Source organism: Suricata suricatta, chromosome 15 (genome assembly GCF_006229205.1).
Source record: "Suricata suricatta isolate VVHF042 chromosome 15, meerkat_22Aug2017_6uvM2_HiC, whole genome shotgun sequence".
Lineage (NCBI taxonomy): Eukaryota > Metazoa > Chordata > Mammalia > Carnivora > Herpestidae > Suricata > Suricata suricatta.
The window spans coordinates 46,406,385-46,424,601 of record NC_043714.1 but is presented as its reverse complement, the minus strand read 5'-3'; the positions used below and the strand labels follow the sequence as shown (position 1 = coordinate 46,424,601).

The 18,217-nt window shown below is 37.2% G+C and overlaps 1 protein-coding gene across 1 annotated transcript in view; it reads right to left on the bottom strand.

The window, feature by feature from the left end:
• Positions 1 to 18,217, bottom strand: part of RIMS2 (regulating synaptic membrane exocytosis 2) — a 497,675-nt gene that overhangs the window by 323,639 nt on the left and 155,819 nt on the right. The window contains exon 4 of the mRNA XM_029923706.1: positions 16,418 to 16,728. Coding sequence (XP_029779566.1) covers positions 16,418 to 16,728 — 311 coding nt within the window. The remainder of the gene's footprint in view (positions 1 to 16,417; positions 16,729 to 18,217) is intronic.

Sequence of the window (18,217 nt, the reverse complement as noted above, 5' to 3'; positions counted from 1 at the left end):
TCCAAATTATTCAGCTTTCCATATCATGCAGCTTGAAATTTTGAACCATAATTATTTCTGTAAATGTTTAACTATTCCCCACCTAACCCCATACTTTGACTATTTCAGGGAATTGCAGGAGCAATGTTTCTGAGTAGAAAACATAGGTAGGTTGTATGCATAACAAAAACAGGGATTGTTTATCTATAGTAACATGCAAGAAGATAGAGAATATGCTTCGATATAAATTAGTGTAAAAGAATTCAAAGGTTTCACCATAATACTGACCACTCTCATTCATGTTGTTATGGATTGATAAATTTAGATGTCTGAATCTGCAAACAATTAAAGATATCAAATAGGGAAATATATCTTCATTCTGATCTAGATTTAAAGGTTTGACTGCAACTCTCTTAGACTATTCTTACTCCTTAAGCTTCAGTATCCAACATGACAAAGCCAGCGGCTAGCTTCTTGGCCTCACCCTTCTTCCCCCAAGATCTTCCAAAGGGTACCGCCCAGTTGTTTCATCCCAGAGCTGTCTTATTACATCAGCTACAGGAGATGAAAATATACAGTGGAAAAAAATGTAAGCAGTTATTTACCCCAAATAAGTTGCATGTATTACCACTTTATTCACGTTAATAAAGATCTAAAAAACACTTCTACATTCACCAGTCCTCATTCTTGCCCACCTTAGTATAGCAGCCCAATTTTGTAGCTTTTATCTATTACATCCTTGACCAATATCAGAACTGTTTCACTTGGTATATATTAGGGTATGGAGCGACATGCCCTAGAAGTCAGTATCTAACATAAATATCACCATAAAAGCCAAACTACAAATACTCCCATAGTTCACTGTGCAGACTCTCACACTTCTACTGTCAATCTATCAATAACCAGACAGTAAAAAAGAAAAAAAATGGTGGGGCACTTGGGTGGCTCAATCAGTTAAGTGTCCAACGTAGGTTCAGGTCATGATCTCACAGTTCATGAGTTCAAGCTCCATATCAGGCTCTGTGCTGTCAGCTCAGAACATGGAGCCTGCTTCAGATTCTGTGTTTCCCCCTCTCTCTGCCCCTTCCCCACTCAGCCTCGCTCACTGTCTCTCTCTCTCTCTCTCTCTCTCTCTCTCTCTCTCTCTCTCTCTCTCTTTCTCTTTCTCTCTCTCAAAGTAAATAAACATTAAAAGTTAAAAAAAAAAGATCACTTCCTAACCCATCTTATGGGGCCAACATTCCCCAGATACCAAAATTAATGCTGTATATCACAAGGAGAGAAATCTATATCCTTCATGAATATAAATTAAAAATTCTTTAACAAAATATTAGTAAATCAAATCCAGCAATATATAAATGGAATACCATCATGACCAAAAGGGGCATCCCAGGAATGCAAGGTTGGTGCCACACTTGAGAACAGTATAATGTACTACATGAACAGAATGAAAAAGAAAAGTCATATATTATCATCTCAACAGAGGCAGAAAAAAACAACTGACAACATTCCACAGCCAATCACAATAAAATATTCTCAGCAGACTAAGAATGGAAGAGGATTTCCGTAACCTCATAAAGGATATCTATGTAAAACCTACAATTAACATCACGTTTGACTGTAAAAAAGTCAAAGCATCGATCATAAGATTGGAAAGAAGGTAAAGACGTCACTGTCACCGCTTCTATTTATCACTTGGAGGAACAAGTCAGTAAAATAGTACGAGGAATGGAAATAAACTGATTACAAATCAAAAAGTAAGAAATAAGCTGTCTTTCTGTACACACGACACAATCATCTGTGTAAAAAATCTCAAAGAATGTTTAAAACCATTCACAGGATAGCTAAACAGACCAACAAGACAGAAGAGAGAACATAAAAATGGCCCAACTACATACAGAAATACGTTACAAACAGGTGCTACCAAAATCCAGTAGTGGGCAAATGAATTATTTAACAGCTGCTGCAGGGAACACTGGCTCACTATATGGGAAGAATAAACTTGAACTTACATTTTGCCATAACCACAAGTAAATTCAGATTGATTAAAGACATATATGAGAAAGATAAAACATAAAAGCTAATCTCAGAAAGTGCAAAAAGAATATTTCTAGAATCTTTGAGTGCGGTCTGACTTAATCATGGCTAAAAGATCACAAACTATAAAGTAAAAAAATGAATTTTACTACATCAGAATAAGAATGTCCAACAAAAACACAGAAGATGAAAATGATGGGGAGCTAATTTTTTTTCAAATGGGCAAATGATATATATAAACAATTCACAGCAATGGCAGCCCAAATTGCTAACAAGTATATGAAGGAATTCCTGACTTCAATATAATCAGGAAAGTTTAAATTAGAACAAAAATACCCCCTAATATCTACCAGGCTGGGAAAAAGCAAAAGTCTGAATACTACTTTTAATAACTGTCTGAGGATTCACAAATCCTCAAGCACCACAGGTAGAAATAGAGACAGAGCCATTCTTGAAAACAGAACTAGTTAAATAAAGTATATATACCCTATGTTATATGATTTCCCATCTAGATATACACACTACAGAGAAAGACTTGCATAGGACCATAAGGAGGCAATGTTCCAAGGATGTTCACTGATTTACTGTTTGCGGTAATGATGAGTTTTCACATGGCTAATGGGTTGTCAAATAAAATATGGCACATACTAGAAATATGTATTTATTTACTACTACTGCCATAACAAATTCCCACAAATTTAGTGGCTTAAAACAACTGAGTTTACGGTCTTTCAGTTCTGTATGTCAGAGGTCTAGTGGAAACTTCAATGGACTAAAATCGAGGTGCCCGAGGAATTCTGTTTTAGAGGCTCTAGGAAAGAAAGCTTTTTCTTTGCTCCTTCACGTTGTTGGCAGAATTCCGTTCCTTGAGATTGTAGGACCAAGGTCACTATTTTCTTGCTGGCTGTAAAATGAGAGCGGTTCCCAATTTCTAGATGCTGCTGACTTGACTCATGGCCCCCTTCCTCCATCTTCAAACTCAACCAGGCCGGACAAGCCTGTCAGGCTTTGAATCTCTCCTTTTCCTTCTTCCATCTCATCTCACTGGCTCGGTCAGAAAAGGTTCCTTGCTTTTAAGGACCTGAATGATTAGACTGGACTCATCTAGAAAATCCAAGATCATTTTCCCATCTCAAGATCTGTAACTCTCCTCACATCTGCAAAGTCCCCGTGGCCACACAGGTACCACAGTCACAGGTGGCAGGGATCAGGATATGGACACCTTTAGAGACCATTATTCTATCTACGACAGAATATAAGGCACCAATACGGCCCAACGGACTAATATCCCGACATAAATAAATCTTTCAAATGTAACATCTAAAGCACCACATCATGTATGTAATTTAAAACATGTACATACACAATGCAAGAATTTTTATTATTCAAAGATCCATAGTTAGTGGGGGAAAAACACAACAGAAAAGTCCTACAGGGATCACTTAAATGCCATAAACTGATAAATATGACTAACAAAACTTATATCTGAGAACCAAAATAAATTAAAGAGTGGCAGAAGATATATTAAAGATCTAGGAACATCAGCACTATACAATTTGCTTTCTTACTATGTCTATATTATGCTGTATTGTCTTCTGTCTTTAAAATTTTTTTCATTAAAATTCTGTTAAAGTTTTTACACCTATAAAAACTTCCCCAAACTGTCCTATATAATTCCATCATTTAAATGTGTTCATTTAATTCTCTAATCCCATAGATTTTTTTTAATGTTTACTTATGTATTTTGAGAAACAGAGAGTTCGAGCAGGGGAGAGGCAGAGAGAGGGAGAGAGAGAACCCCAAGCAGGCTCCACATTGTCCACGCAGAGCCCAATGTGGGGCTTGACCTCACAAACCTTGACCTAAGTCACGATCAAGAATCGGACACTTAACCAAATGAGCCACCCAGGCACCCCTCTAATTTCATATATTTCTAAGTTATATTTTGTTACATTTGTTTGTCACCAAATTCAAATAGTTAGATGACTACATCATTAGTCCTGACTTACTAGATTATAAATTCTTATGGCATAGAGCACCTTTTTTGTATTTCTCTTTCTATACAAGTGTTATGAAGTATATACTTAATAAATATTATAGGCTAACTACCTGAAATGCGATTTGCTGCAATATAGTTCCATGAGGAACTTTCCACAAGTCTAACAAGTACTGTGCATGATTTTCATTGGAAAGCCCCCAAGAAGAATAGGGAAATCATGTAATTTATTGTCAACATCAGGACACTTCTGAGAGTAAAGTAAATGCTCTTAATAATTATCCTGGGACAACAGGTATAAGCCAGGACTGACCCTAACAAACGGGGATATAGGTCACCTTACCCGAAAGTAGGCTGAAGAACATGGAAAAACAGCAAGATATTTAGTCACATTCTATAAACTGAAGCTAAAAAGTGACAGGTCAAAGCAAACATGCATAAGAATTGCTTTTAAAAAAGATGTTAAAGGGACGTTTGAGTGGTTCAGTTGGTTGAGCGTCGGACTTTGGCTCGGGTCATGATCTCGTGGTCCATGGGTTCGAGCCCCGCCTCAGACTCTGCACTGAAGAGATAGCTCGGAGCCTGGAGCCTGTTTTTGGATTCTGTGTCTCCCTCCCTCTCTGATCCTCCCCTACTCATGCTCTCTCTTCTCTCAGTCTCTCTCAAAAATAAATTTTAAAAAAACATTAAAAAAATTGTTAAATATGTTAAAGTACCTAGAATGCACCATCATCGTTGTAGGTGTCTAAGGAACGAGAGTATACAGACATGAGTCATATGCAGCAGCCAGCAGGTTAGTTTTTACGCAGGTAACGTGTTTTTATAAAGACATTACCAAGAGAATTATTCTAAGAGGCAGGGGAAAATACAATACTGGATTACATAAATAATTTCAATTTCTATAAACATAGCACAATTGTAACAGGTAAATAGTATGGGAAAGACCATCGGCGGGGGCGGCTGGGTGGCTCAGTCAGGTAAGTGACCGACTCTGGATTTCAGCTCAGGTCGAGATCTCATGGTTTGTGAGACTGAACCCTGCATGGGGCTCTGCGCTGACAATGCAGAGCCTGCTTGGGATTCTCTCTCTCCCTCTCTCTCTGCCCTTCCCTGCTCTCTCTCTCTCTCGCTCTCGCTCTCTCAAAATAAATGAATAAAGTTTTAAAAAAAGAAGAAAAGAATCAGTTATCTACTTGTCTTTTCAGTGATTTATTTAAATTTATTCCAATTTGATTAATATTCATTGAGTACCTATGATTTCTAGAACCAAAAGTAGGCATGTATGGACACAAAGATGTAAAAGATAGTGTACTTTAAAGTTGCTCAAAATTTAATAAGAGGGAAACAAGTTGATAACAAGGTACTGAAAGTCAGATGCTGGTAAGTGCTTTAATAGCAGTACACTTCATAAGCAAAAAATATTCCTGCTGGAAAAAAAATGATAAGCTTCGTGTAAGCAGGGATATGTAGGCTACGATTTGAAGAAAAAGTAAGTTTTAGGCAGAAATGCCAAGGGGCACCCTTACTTAAGGATCTTGGCACTTATAATTTCTCTGCCTGAAGTGTTCTTCCTCCAGATAACCACATGACTTACTTCTTCGCCCCCTTCAGGTCTTAACTCGACGTTAAGGTGTTCCCTAACCTCTAATTTAAAATTGCTAACCATCCCTCCTCCCCCTCAAAAAAAAAAAAAAATCCCTACTCTCTTCCCTTGTATTAACTTCCTCTGCAACAGAGGCCAGGCTAGGAGGTGCCACTCACATCTAAGTGAACAGCGCCCCCTGGCGTTCTGCTCCACACATAGCCTGTAGAGCAAATGCACAGGCCTCAAGTTATTTCACTATCCAGTTCACTAGTTATTTCTTCTCTCTAGGTCTTCCCCAGCTTTTTAGCAACCTCCGCAAGGGATTTGTCTATTTTGTTCACTGCTGTACCCTCGGCACCTAGAAAACTGCCTGGCACACAATCAACAGCAAATACTTGTTAAATAGTACATGCACAGCTAGAACAGAATTCTAGATGAGAGGGATAGCACGAGCAAATACTTTAAATATGAAGAATAAAAGATACTTTTTTAATTCATTAGTTATCTTCTGTGGCTATATCATAGGTTGCATGGGGCGGAAAGTGATGGGAGATGAGATTTAAAAATACAGATAATTAGTGAGTCTCGAAAAGCTGAATAGGATTTGGAGCCAGAAAAATGTATGTTTCAACTGAAGCTATACCTCTAATTTTAGAATCTTCAGAAACCATTTTAGTATAAAAAAGATCTTAAACCCCACCTTACCTCATTGTGGGAGTTAAAATTAAATGCCTTACATTTTATTCTCACGGAGCCTAGAACATAATAGGTAATCAATGAATGTTAATTTCCCTTTGAAAACTAAGGATTTGAAATTTAAGTACAAAATGAGAAGGTATCAAAAGGGAGGAAATGAGGGTTCTGTGCTGACAGCTCAGAGCCTGGAGCCTGCTTCCAATTCTGTGTCTCCCTCTCTCTCTGCCCCTCCCCATTCATGCTCTGTCTCTCTCTGTCTCAAAAATAAATAAAACATTTTTTTAAAGGGAGGAAATTAATGACTTCACTATATCTATACTTTTAAACTCCTTATTCTGGAAATGAAGTAGAAAATGGAGAAAAGCAAATAAACTGAGAGCCAGAACACCAGAAGGAAAGGAAGACACAGTTAGTACCTCAACAGGGCAGTGATGATACCCAGACTGGAAAGGAAGGGTTGAATACAAGAGGTTCAGTAAAGATGCAATTGATCAAAAACTTGAATAAATATTCATTGAATATGGAACTCAGAGGAAGAGGACTAAAAAATAATATGTAAGTATCTTAACTTGAGCAGCAGGATGACTGATGGTGCCGTCAGAAGAGCTGGGGAATGACAACAAAGCTGGCCCTTTGGGAGGGAACACACACTTAGATTTAGAACATTTTGATTTTGAAATATTCATGAAACAAAAAGACTGTGCAACCACCAGTTGTAAATACAAGTCTGGCACATGAAGATCTCAGAACTAGAGATTTTGGAATAAATATAATACTCAGCTAGGAAAGGCAAAGATACACACGAAGATCGGTTTTTCACAATCTCAAGGGCCAGTTTAATCCATCCCTGCAACTAGAATCAGATCATTTTGCTTCAGGGATGCCCCTGCGCCATCTGGTGGCAAAAAATGATAAATACAAGTTTATCCTTGATCATTCAAAAGCTGAACTCTCCTATTTACCGGTGCCATTTCCAGCAATATAACACCAGGAAAGAATATTTCATACTTCATTTCTAATACAATTGCTACTTTTCTTCTCACTTTTTGCTCTGGTCACTAATACATTCAAACTATATAACTAGAAGAAGTATTAAGTCTATTTATTTTTTGAGAGAGAGACAGAGCACGCAGGCTGGGGAGTGGCAGAGAGCGGGAGTAAGAGAGAATCCCAAGCAGATTCTGCACTGTCAGCATGGAGACTGATGTCAGGCTTGAACTCACGAACTGCAAGATCATGACCTGAGCCCAAACCAAGAGTCGGATGCTGAACTGACTGAGCCACCCAGGTGCCCCTGAAAGAAGTATTATTGGTATAAATTGAACCTCCCTACTCTCCAGAACCTTCCCACTTTTTCACAATTCACTCACTGCATAATCCAAGATACATCACAGGTTACTTAACTAAATCACTATGAAATCTAATGTATTACTAGAGCCTATTTGCCAGTATCTTGCTTTCAATAACTAACAGCTTGAATTGCTTATGTACCAGCAATGAACTTTTTGAAACTAGACACATGCTTTGAACAGACTGATAAATAGGAGAGTACAAAACATCTATAAATATACCCCAAAATACAGTAAGTCAATATGTGATCTAAAAATGGCATCTCAAATCGGAGGGATGAAAAGAGTCACCACTCAATAAACAATTGTGCCACATATATAAAAAATAAGGTTTGATCTGCACCTCACACGTTTCTGACAGATCACTGTCTTATGATGTCAAAGTAAAATCATAACAGTAATAGAAGAAATCAAAGGAATACTTTTAATCTTAGTGAAGAAGGCAACAACAGAGGATTCGACTAAACCCCACTCCATGGAGGACATAGAAATAGCCAATACGTATAAGAAAAGATGATCAATATCATGAGGCATGAGGAAAATGCAAATCAAAACCGCAACAAGATAAAATTTCACACTCACAGGGATTGCTGCAATAGAAAAGACAGGAAAATTGAAAAGATATGGCCACACAAAAACTTGCATAACGGCATTATTCATAATAGTTCAAATGTGGAAACAACTCAAGCTGGGGGTAATTAAGCAAAACCATTTTTCTTTTCTTTTTTTTTTTTTTGAAAGAGAGAGGGAGAAAGAAAAGCAGGGCTCACCCAATGTGGGGCCCGTGCTCACCCGAAGTGGGGCTCACCTGATTGTGGGACTCAAACTCACAAACCATGAGATCATGACCTGTGCCGAAATCAGATGCTTAATGATCAAGTCACCCAGCCACCCTCACACAGATCAAACCATATTTTAAATAGCATTGCAATCTTTCAAGCATAATAATACGTCATTTTGAACAAAGTAACTTCCAACACTTCCTGTTAAAGAAAAAAATAAATTTAATCTGATTTTATTAAAAAATATGTGCTTTTCATATATTATTTTTTTTAACTTCTAACCTATGAAGAAAGGTAAACTTTTTTAAAGTATCAAGACTATGGTGAGAATTAATATCAGAAGACAGGGTAACTCCAAATTCCATGCTGTAAATGAGGTCAAGAGTTGTTACTCTTGCCTCGCACCCAGTTTAAGAGGCACAAAACATAAAATTCTACTTATATCCTTTTCAGTCAGGGAAATCTTTTTATGGTCCACTAGCAAGAACAATTTTGTTATTCAGGGTCAGATCAAAATGCCTATAGCCCATCCTGAAATACTTTTATATGTGTACCATTGTGTATATAATCAAATGGTGAGACATTTTAATAGCTTTCAAATGGCAGAGTTTATAATTATATTCTAGCTATCTCAACCCCAATTAGCATAAATCTCAATTCAACTATGTATTATCTTGGACCTTATCCATATTTTCACAGCAAAGTTTCATTTCTTGACTACTTAGTCTCCTTATAGCTTTAAGCTAACTTATTGTATGAATTCCCAAGTGTTATTTAAAATGCATATGCCAATAATGTACTGATTTTCAATATGAAGGCTACTACAAAACTCCTTTCATTCAATTATTTAACAAATTGAACATTTCAAACAAACTGAATTATTAAACAAATTCCATGCATGGTCATTTTCCCACCATGTAGAACAGTTGAGCACTGAAAACCTTTTTGGAGACGCATGGGAGTAAAACAGGCTAAGAAACAGAGACAAGACGCTGAGATCAAGTTCATAGTATTTGAGTCCATAACTCTAGTTATTCATAAGTTATTCATATTCATCATCCTCATTCTTTTCCTGGGGGTTCTGTCAGATGCTCCAAAGCCCTTATGATGCATCCACCTTTTTCTTAAGCTATTTTATTATTCCATTCATTCAGTATTTTAGCAACTATTCACTGAGCACCACTATGTGTCAATTACTGTGCAAAGTGCTAGGAATACATTAATGAAAAAGATACCCAGGACTCTTTGCATCAGGAAATTTACTTTGTTCAATTCCTCCCTTGCTTTTATAGAGAAAATCTTCAACATCTTTTACAATGGTTTTAGAATGTCAGCATTTATTGGTGCGCTGAAATTCTTTTTATATATATATAATTTATTGCCAAATTGGCTTACATACCACACCCAGTGGTCATCTCAAGAATTGCCCTCCTCAATGCCCATCACCCATTTTAAAGTTCTTCTTTTAATGGAGTCAATAATTTACTTTTTGGGTGCTCCCCTAAAAAATTCTTGTAATTGAAAATGACTAAAATTAGTTTTAAAGAACTAACATCAAAAGAAAAGTCAGGCTTGACAGAATAACATGTAAAATACACCTTCTGTATCTGTATTGTTTTGTCATTTCTAAAATAGATGTTGCTGGGGTGCCTGGGTGACTCAGTCGGTTAAGCGTCCGGCTTTAGCTCAGTTCATGATCTCACGGTTCATGGTTTTGAGCCCTGCGTCAAGCTCTGTGCTGAAGCTAGCTCAGAGCCTGGAGCCTGCTTCAGATTCTGTGTCTCCCTCTCTCTCTGACTCCCCCTCCTCGTGCTCTTTCTGTCACTCAAAAATAAATTAAAAACATTTTTAAAAATTTTTAAATAGATGTTGCTTCTTCACTAGATTTTTTCTTTTTTGAATTGACGTTTTCAGTGACTGAGGTGTGCCCTCAAGTGGAATACAAATGAAACAAAAATTCTGTGCAAATTACACATTGCTCAATAAGAATGCATTTTCTTTTTGTGACACCTTGCTGATATAGATCACAAAACTTTTAAGAATTACAAAATAATAAAATACATAAATAGTTGTAGGTTTATACAATACAATAAATGGCAATACCACTGTAGGAAAAAAACATTCAGACCACCTTCTATCCACTCTATGATAAGACTGTTCAGCCTCTCTTTCACATACGTCTAACCAACAATTTCTAAAGTCTCCCACAAACATGACTTCCTGCATCTCAATTGCTGAAGAATGAGCCATGACAAAACAGGCCTCCATCCCAAAGGGCAAGTGCAGCAGCAGCCTCAAATACTCCCACCACCACCAGTGACCTTTAGATCACACTTCCTTTGGTCAGTGACCGCCTTGCATCCTGCTCTTAAAGGAGATAAGTTAACTACCTTGTGTAGTTAACTAACACAATCAAAAGACATACATCTACAAATGATAATAGTAATGGGAAGAACTAAGAACACGGACTCTGTCTTCTGACTTCCACCAAACAAATTACTCATAATATTTATTACCTTTTAACTTCTCCCAGTGTCCTAGGAAGTGCAAAACAAATAATCAGTAAAATTGTACATAAAAGAAAAAAATTAACTCTTTCCTAAATTTTAACTACTAATTTTCAACTATGAAAATTATGAAAAAAAGGAAAATTATGAAGCATCCAACTTTTAAATGATTTCAAGTGTATAAAACTTCCACTAAATGTTGGCAAATTTACTTTAACTTTTACCTAATTTTATTTTCTTAACAAAAAATACAGTTTTTTAAATGGTTATTTCACCCACCCTCTTCTAGATCCCACCTTCGATTCCCTAACCCAGCGGTTCACAACCCTCCTCCATCCCAAGGCCTCTTTGTAAAACAGTTATTTGGTAATATCCCCTTGACTATCTTGAAAATGAATCCAGAGGTAAAAGACCCTAACTACATAGTGTAAGGACGCAGGTCTGAACCAAACTGACTCCATGACAGGCTTCAAGTTTCCCCTCTGACCTTGGAGGCCTAAGTGTCAGTTTCCCAGAATCATTAGACAATGAAAGGACACAGATTGCTCAACCAGGGACCACCCTAGTAACACCCAATCAGAAGCGGGCAGCTAAAATGCTTAACATTCCTAAGGGCAGGCCTAGAGACAGAAGCTATGGATAATCACTTATTGCTTAAGGCTAGTTACACCCTATGTGAGGGTCCTGGGTCCCCTCTGTAATTGGTTAATACTCTAAATGTTGTGATTGGGTCCTGCCAAAAGTAACGAACACTTTAAGCAATGTGTATGGTTAAAGTTACTACCAATGATGTTATGTGATAATGATTGGATCACTGTGCCTCTGGCACAATTTCGTGTTACTCCCCCTTCCCAAGACCCACAAAGGCCCTTTGTTCAGGGCTCTCAGCACGGATCCACTGCACTGGTAAAGTCTGTGAGCCCGAGTTTAGGCCCCGGAGAGCCTAAGCCCGTAATAAAGCCCTTTGCTTCTGCATGCGTGACTCGGTCTCCCTGGTGGTCTCTGGTTTTGGGGGACAATATTGAAATCTGGGCATAACAATAGATATTACTTAAGATATATATTTCTAACTATATAATAAAGAGGAAATAAATAAGAAACATATTTTTTACAAATAGAAGATATTTAAATAAGTGAATTCTCAGCCACCATGTTGTAATAAAGGAGCCAGGTGCTTGCAGCCACCTGAATGTAGTCAATCTGCCACCAGGCCACCTTCTGACCCCCACTTAATAAATATGTCAGAGCAGTATATTCAACGTACAATTATGTTGCTTCCAAGAACTTTACATATTCATTTATATATGCCTTGCAGTATTTTACTGAGTATTAAAGGCCACTAGTGTTTCTGTAAGAACAGGAGTCTGAACCTAGCAGACGCCATGACAGGCTTTAAGTTTCCCCTCTAAACTAAGGTCTAAAGGTCAGTCTCTCCAGAACTATTAGGCGGTTACACATTGCCCTGAGGCAAGAGAGACCACCCTTGTAATACCCTTAACATTCCTAAGGGCAGGCCTAGATCAGTTATTGCCTAAGGCTAGTTACACCATATGTGAGGGTCCTGGGTCCTGGGTCTACTCTGTGATTGGTTAACACTCTAAATGTTATAATTGGATAAACCTGCTGTCAATAATATTGTGTAATAATAATTGGATCACTGTACTATGTCACAATTTCCTGTAACTCCCCCTTCCCAAACTCATAAAAGCCCTGCCCCCTCTTTGTTCGGGGCTCACTCTCAGCATGGATCCATCACGCAGGTAAAGTCTGTGAGCCCGAGTTGAGGCCCCAGTGAGCCTAAACCTGTAATAAAGCCCTCTGCTTTTGCATGTGTGCTTTGGCCTCCCTGGCGGTCTCTGGTTTTTTGGGGGGCGATATTAAAATCTGGGCATAACATTTCCCTTCCTAAGATATTCTTAGGTACCTCGTTATTACCAACCTGCACTAGAAATACTGGAATCACTTGTAAGCTTGTTAGAAATACAGATTTTCAAGCCCGACCTCAGACCTCCAAATTCAAACCTATATTTTAATATGATCTCCACATTATGTGTGTGTAAATTAAAGGCTGAGAAGCCACTGGGCATTCCTGAAGGGCATGACAAAGGGCAAGCACACTGTACATAATTTTTAATGGTTCTTTCAAATCTTATTCTGAAATAAAAAACATGTTTGAAAATGTCTAACAGTATTTTACATCTGAACTGATAATAAATATTTACCATTTTATGAAGAAACTAATTAAGTAAATACTTATTAACTGGAAACTAAGCTCCAGGGCCAATTGGTACTCATTCACTCAATAAATACTAAGGGTCCATGTGTAAAGCACTGTGCCAAAACCTGGGAGGGAAGAAGTCATAAAACAGGTTGAAACCACCGTAGAATGCAGTTAAGAATTAAACTAAAACTCCTTAAAAGAAGAAAAAGTAACATACTTTTGTATCTGTCAAAAACAATTCTAAGATCCAGAGAGATTTAAAATAATTGAACCAAAGCTTCTCTTTTTGAAGCCACCAGTTTCTGAATGGTATTGAGGAAACAAATTACTAATACTACTTTATTTAAACTTAAATTATACTCCTATCAGTAGCTCCATTTCACAGTCCAACTCAAACTGCTCAGAGGTCCATTCTCGTAAGAAAGGGGAGGGATAAGAAGAGAAAATGAGCAACAGAGAGAAGGGGAAGTTGCGGGGAGGGGGGGGTGGTTACCCAAACAACAAGGAGGGAAAGAGGGAGGCAGAGGCTGGGAGGTGGACAGAAAGAGCAGAACAAGAAAGCAGGCTTAAGTCAATTTAAACAGTAACAAAAGAAAATGGGCAAAGAAAGAAGACATCAACAGGACAAAAGCTAACTACTCCCTAGGGTAGGTTTGGGCCAACATTTTCTGTAGAGGGTCAGAGAGTAGACACCGTAGGCTATGAGAGCCAAATGGTCTCTTGTAACTACTCAACCCTGAAGCTAGAGCTGAAAATAGCCATAAACAAGAAGTAAATGGAAAGGTATGGCTGTGTTCCAGTAAATCTTTATTTATTAAAAAAAAAAAAAAAAAACAGGTGGCAAGCCAGATTTGGCCTGGGGGCATAGTTTGCTGACTCATGACCCACCCCATGCCCTAGGGGAGAGAATTCACGGGGTTCAGAGATACACACTAAACAAAACTGCTGTAGAATCTGCATTTAATAATGATGAAACAAATGCTCTTTCTTTGTTTATAATAAGGGGAATGGAATTACTATTGAGGAGTGAGTATTTTCCAAATAAAAACTTTTACAATTATAACCAATTCTATTTTCTAGCTATAACCACTAAATCTGATATTAAACTCTAACTTCTTCCCTGACTAAAGCAATTCTCACCAACAAAAGGAGCTACTGGCTCAACTTATGTGAGGTTCTGAAAAGGTGTAATTACAGCGTACTTTCAGGCATTAAGGTACACATTTACTAGTAATGGAATCCAAAGCCACGAGGCAGAAGAGAAGGAAAGAAAAAAACAGAAAAGAAAAGAAAGAACCACTCTTTCTAGTCTTCCCACAATAAATCAGATTCTACTGATTCGTATTCAGGCTAATACTTGCCCAATGAAAAAGAGTTGAGAGAATATTGAAAGAGGTATCTTTGTTCTCATCACCACCTTCTTCAAAGATTAGAGATGTGTCTCTATCTTCCTTACAAAGATGAGTTAATCACTCGTAAACTTATTGCATTTATTTTTAACATCTACGACTTCCTGATGGTCTACATTCCAAAACGTAATCATCTATTATGTGATCTGGTATTTTAGCATTTCCCTTTATTCTTCCTAAAACTCTTTCAAAACCCCAGAGGAGACTATCCCCTGCATCTATCTAGTCTTTGCAGAATGTGTCTATGCTCTCACCATTCATTTGAGTCATTCATTCATTCATTCATTCATTCATTCATTGAAAATCCTATCCCCATTGGTTATCATCTATTTTTTCATACAAGTTCTTACAGCATGACCATTATAGTTGCCATTTTACAGACTTTACTGATTTCTGAAGTCCTTGTATAACAGACACTGCCACCGTCCCAATCCACACCGCCTCATCATTTACCAGCCCCTGCTTAGCACAGTTCTTACTATATCTGCCTAAGTGCTTTCTCTGGCCAAAGGAACCTGCTTGGACAGTGAGTTCCAGAGAGTTAACACCCTCCAAGAACAACCCTAGACCAATAACAAAGGAAAGATAGGGTTTATAAATACCTCAATCTCCTTGTCCATTAGGTAAGATAACTCTGAGGCTATTCTACCCTGTCCCCAAGAAGTCTCTGTAAAATTGACACACGTTTGCCAAAAGAGGTAATCTGCTCTTGAATGTGCAGTAATGTCTTTTCTCTTAACTGGATCATTGCTCATTCCCCTACCTATAGGTGATGTCTGGGGTTGCCTTCCAAATAAACTATTTTGTCTCCTTAAAGTGACCTCAATCAAACTAAGATGGTCCTCTAAACTTAAAAGTCTTGAGTTCCTGAGATTTTAAGTATTTCAGCCATGAAACCAACCCTGTTTTCCCCAAAGATAGGATTACCTTGTTTCTCTTTTGCTAGTTTTCAAAAGAACTGGTGAAGCCATTATTTTATTATTCTCACAAGACACAGCAGCACATGAGGGTGACAACTTTAGGCACAATATAAAGTGACCCCCCGTTATCTTACCTGTGATAAATGAATGCTCAGAACCCAACATCCTATTAGTATAATTTTAGATTTGGTTTTCCACAAATGCATAACTTTGTACGTATTTACATGGAAATTTATGGGCCACTTCTGGACAACAGAAATAATATAAACCAGATATAGTATATATATTTTTTAATTTCCAATTCAAATAGGAATATGATATAGAAAAATAATCTTCCCATGAAATTTTTCCATTCTCCCCTTTCAAAGCTAGGAAATATAGAACCATAAATACTATTTATAAAAGTCTAATATTTTGAACATGAAGAAGCCAACAGAATTGATCCCAATTAGCCCACGGATACAGCAAACTCATGACACCCTTTTATCTGTTTGCCTGCTTGGACACTACCTCCTCCTTCAGCCGAAGGTATACGTTCTAGAAACATAGTAATTTCCCCCATTCTCTTTCCTGCCACTTCTAGTTAGTCTGTTCCATCAACGTCTCTGAAATGTCTTAAAACGATCTCTTCTTCATTCCCATTGGTCTTACCCCAGTCTGTCTTTCCTACGCCAATAACCTTCTACCTCGCCTCTGTTTAACTCATTTCTTTATTCTGGAAAGTCAAATAACCTAACACTCCCTCATTAAACCTAAGATTGTTCAGACCTCTAATAGCTCAAGTCCTAAACATCCCTTTTGGCATTTGTATAAAACACACGGACATTTATGCGACATTTAGACAACTTGTTGCCTAAACATTTCAATGTATTTGTATTTCTGTTTGGGATGAAGAGTAATAATAATGTTTACCTAAAGATTAAACAAAATGTTTACCTGTCTGAAGCTATGTCACTGGCAATTTGGTGCGTCACTCCTGACCCATTTTTAATAGAATCCTGTCTCGTGAGCCCATGAGTTCGACTTTTCTCCACTGCAGGTACAGCTAAGTCACCTGAGGGTCCTTGGAACTGAGCCTGCTCGTGCAGTTTTGCCTTCTTCTCCTGAGGTGCCTCCTCGTTCCGTAGTCCTCGGGGCACCTTTTGATCAGGTTGCTGCGACGTATTGGGTCCACTATTATAAAACCATGCTCCTGATTTAGTGAGGATTTCTTGTTGTTTTCGGCACAAATTACATACCCACATAACCTGCACACGAATACACAGGGAAAAAGATTAGTGTTTCCGAAAGTTAAAAACAAATAAAAAGAGAGACAGTTCAAGCCAACAAAAAAATTATATGGTTACCCTTTCTCAAGTTAAAATGTAATCCAGACTAACTGGTAACATTAATTCTATCACGTATCCTTTCTTTTAATTTCGTCAGAATAATTATAATGAAACAATGTTAGCTGACAGCAGAAATACCAAATTAGAGTGCCAAATTACCAGTTGTTTATCTGTATTAATTACTTTTTATTTAAATTAGGGGCAGAGAGTTGTGTAGAGAAAATGGATTTTGAGGCTAGATGGACTTGGGTTTAAATACCAACTCCAAGATTAGAAACTTTGCAACCTTGAACAAGGTACTAAACCTTCATATCTATAAAACTTAGCTTTCTTAATGACAAAATAGAGAAATAGGGATGATAAAACTTATTTTCCTCTATAGTTTTGAGAACTGAAGATTGGAAATAATTTATATAAAATGTTTAGCACAATGCTTGACAGATGTTAGACTTACAGTAGATGACCTACCACTAGTAACGGGGCTAATCTTTCATCGATTAACTAGATTATAAGCTTCTAAAAGGGCATTCATTTCTTTGAAGTAGCTCCTAATGTCTAAAATAAAGCTAGGAATTGTTGCTCCTCAAGAAAAACCTATTTGTGTCCTTTATAGAAGGACACTTGTTTTTTTCTTATTATAAAAAAAATTACCATTGTAACCATTTTTAAGTGCACATTCAGTATGCTATTCACAGAGCTGCGAAATATATCTTCAAAACATGTTCATTTTGCAAAACTCAAAATCTATTAAACAGTGAATCCCTTTCTCCCTCTCTCCATCCCCTATACTTGATTTTTCTGAAGATCAAGTGTAGATATAGATACCTACCTAGATATGTTCTTCAGACTCCAGGAATCTAACAATATTACAACTAGTATTTGTGTGACTAGAAAACCTTGGCCCTCTTCTAAAAAATCTTTTTCTATTAATCAGAAAAAAATAACATTATATGTTCATGAAATAAAACGTGAATTCGTATTTCAAGTATTTTCTGATGTTTGTGTCAAAACTGAATCTTACACAGCTCTCAAGATTGCTAAACACTTTCTTATAGTTTAAATAACTTTTAATAATAGTAGATAGATAATCTCAGCAAAAGGAAGATTCGTTATGGTGTTTTCAACTGATATAAGGATGTTTCTATAAAATGTCATTTGCAGTTTTTGTTTAATTGCCCTTATTCTTGTTCATACTGCTTGTATAAGCCATATCATACATTGAACTTAATCATTTTTTATTATTTTGTTATCTCGTTGAACTGTATATACATTTCTTTTTCCCCAACTAAATTCAAAGCTCATTGAGGGCAGCGTTTATATCTTCTATTTGCATAAAGAGACACTAACAATCACAAGACAGCAAGATCTTCTAAATGCTTGCTATCTTGAATATTTTTGAAATCTTTCT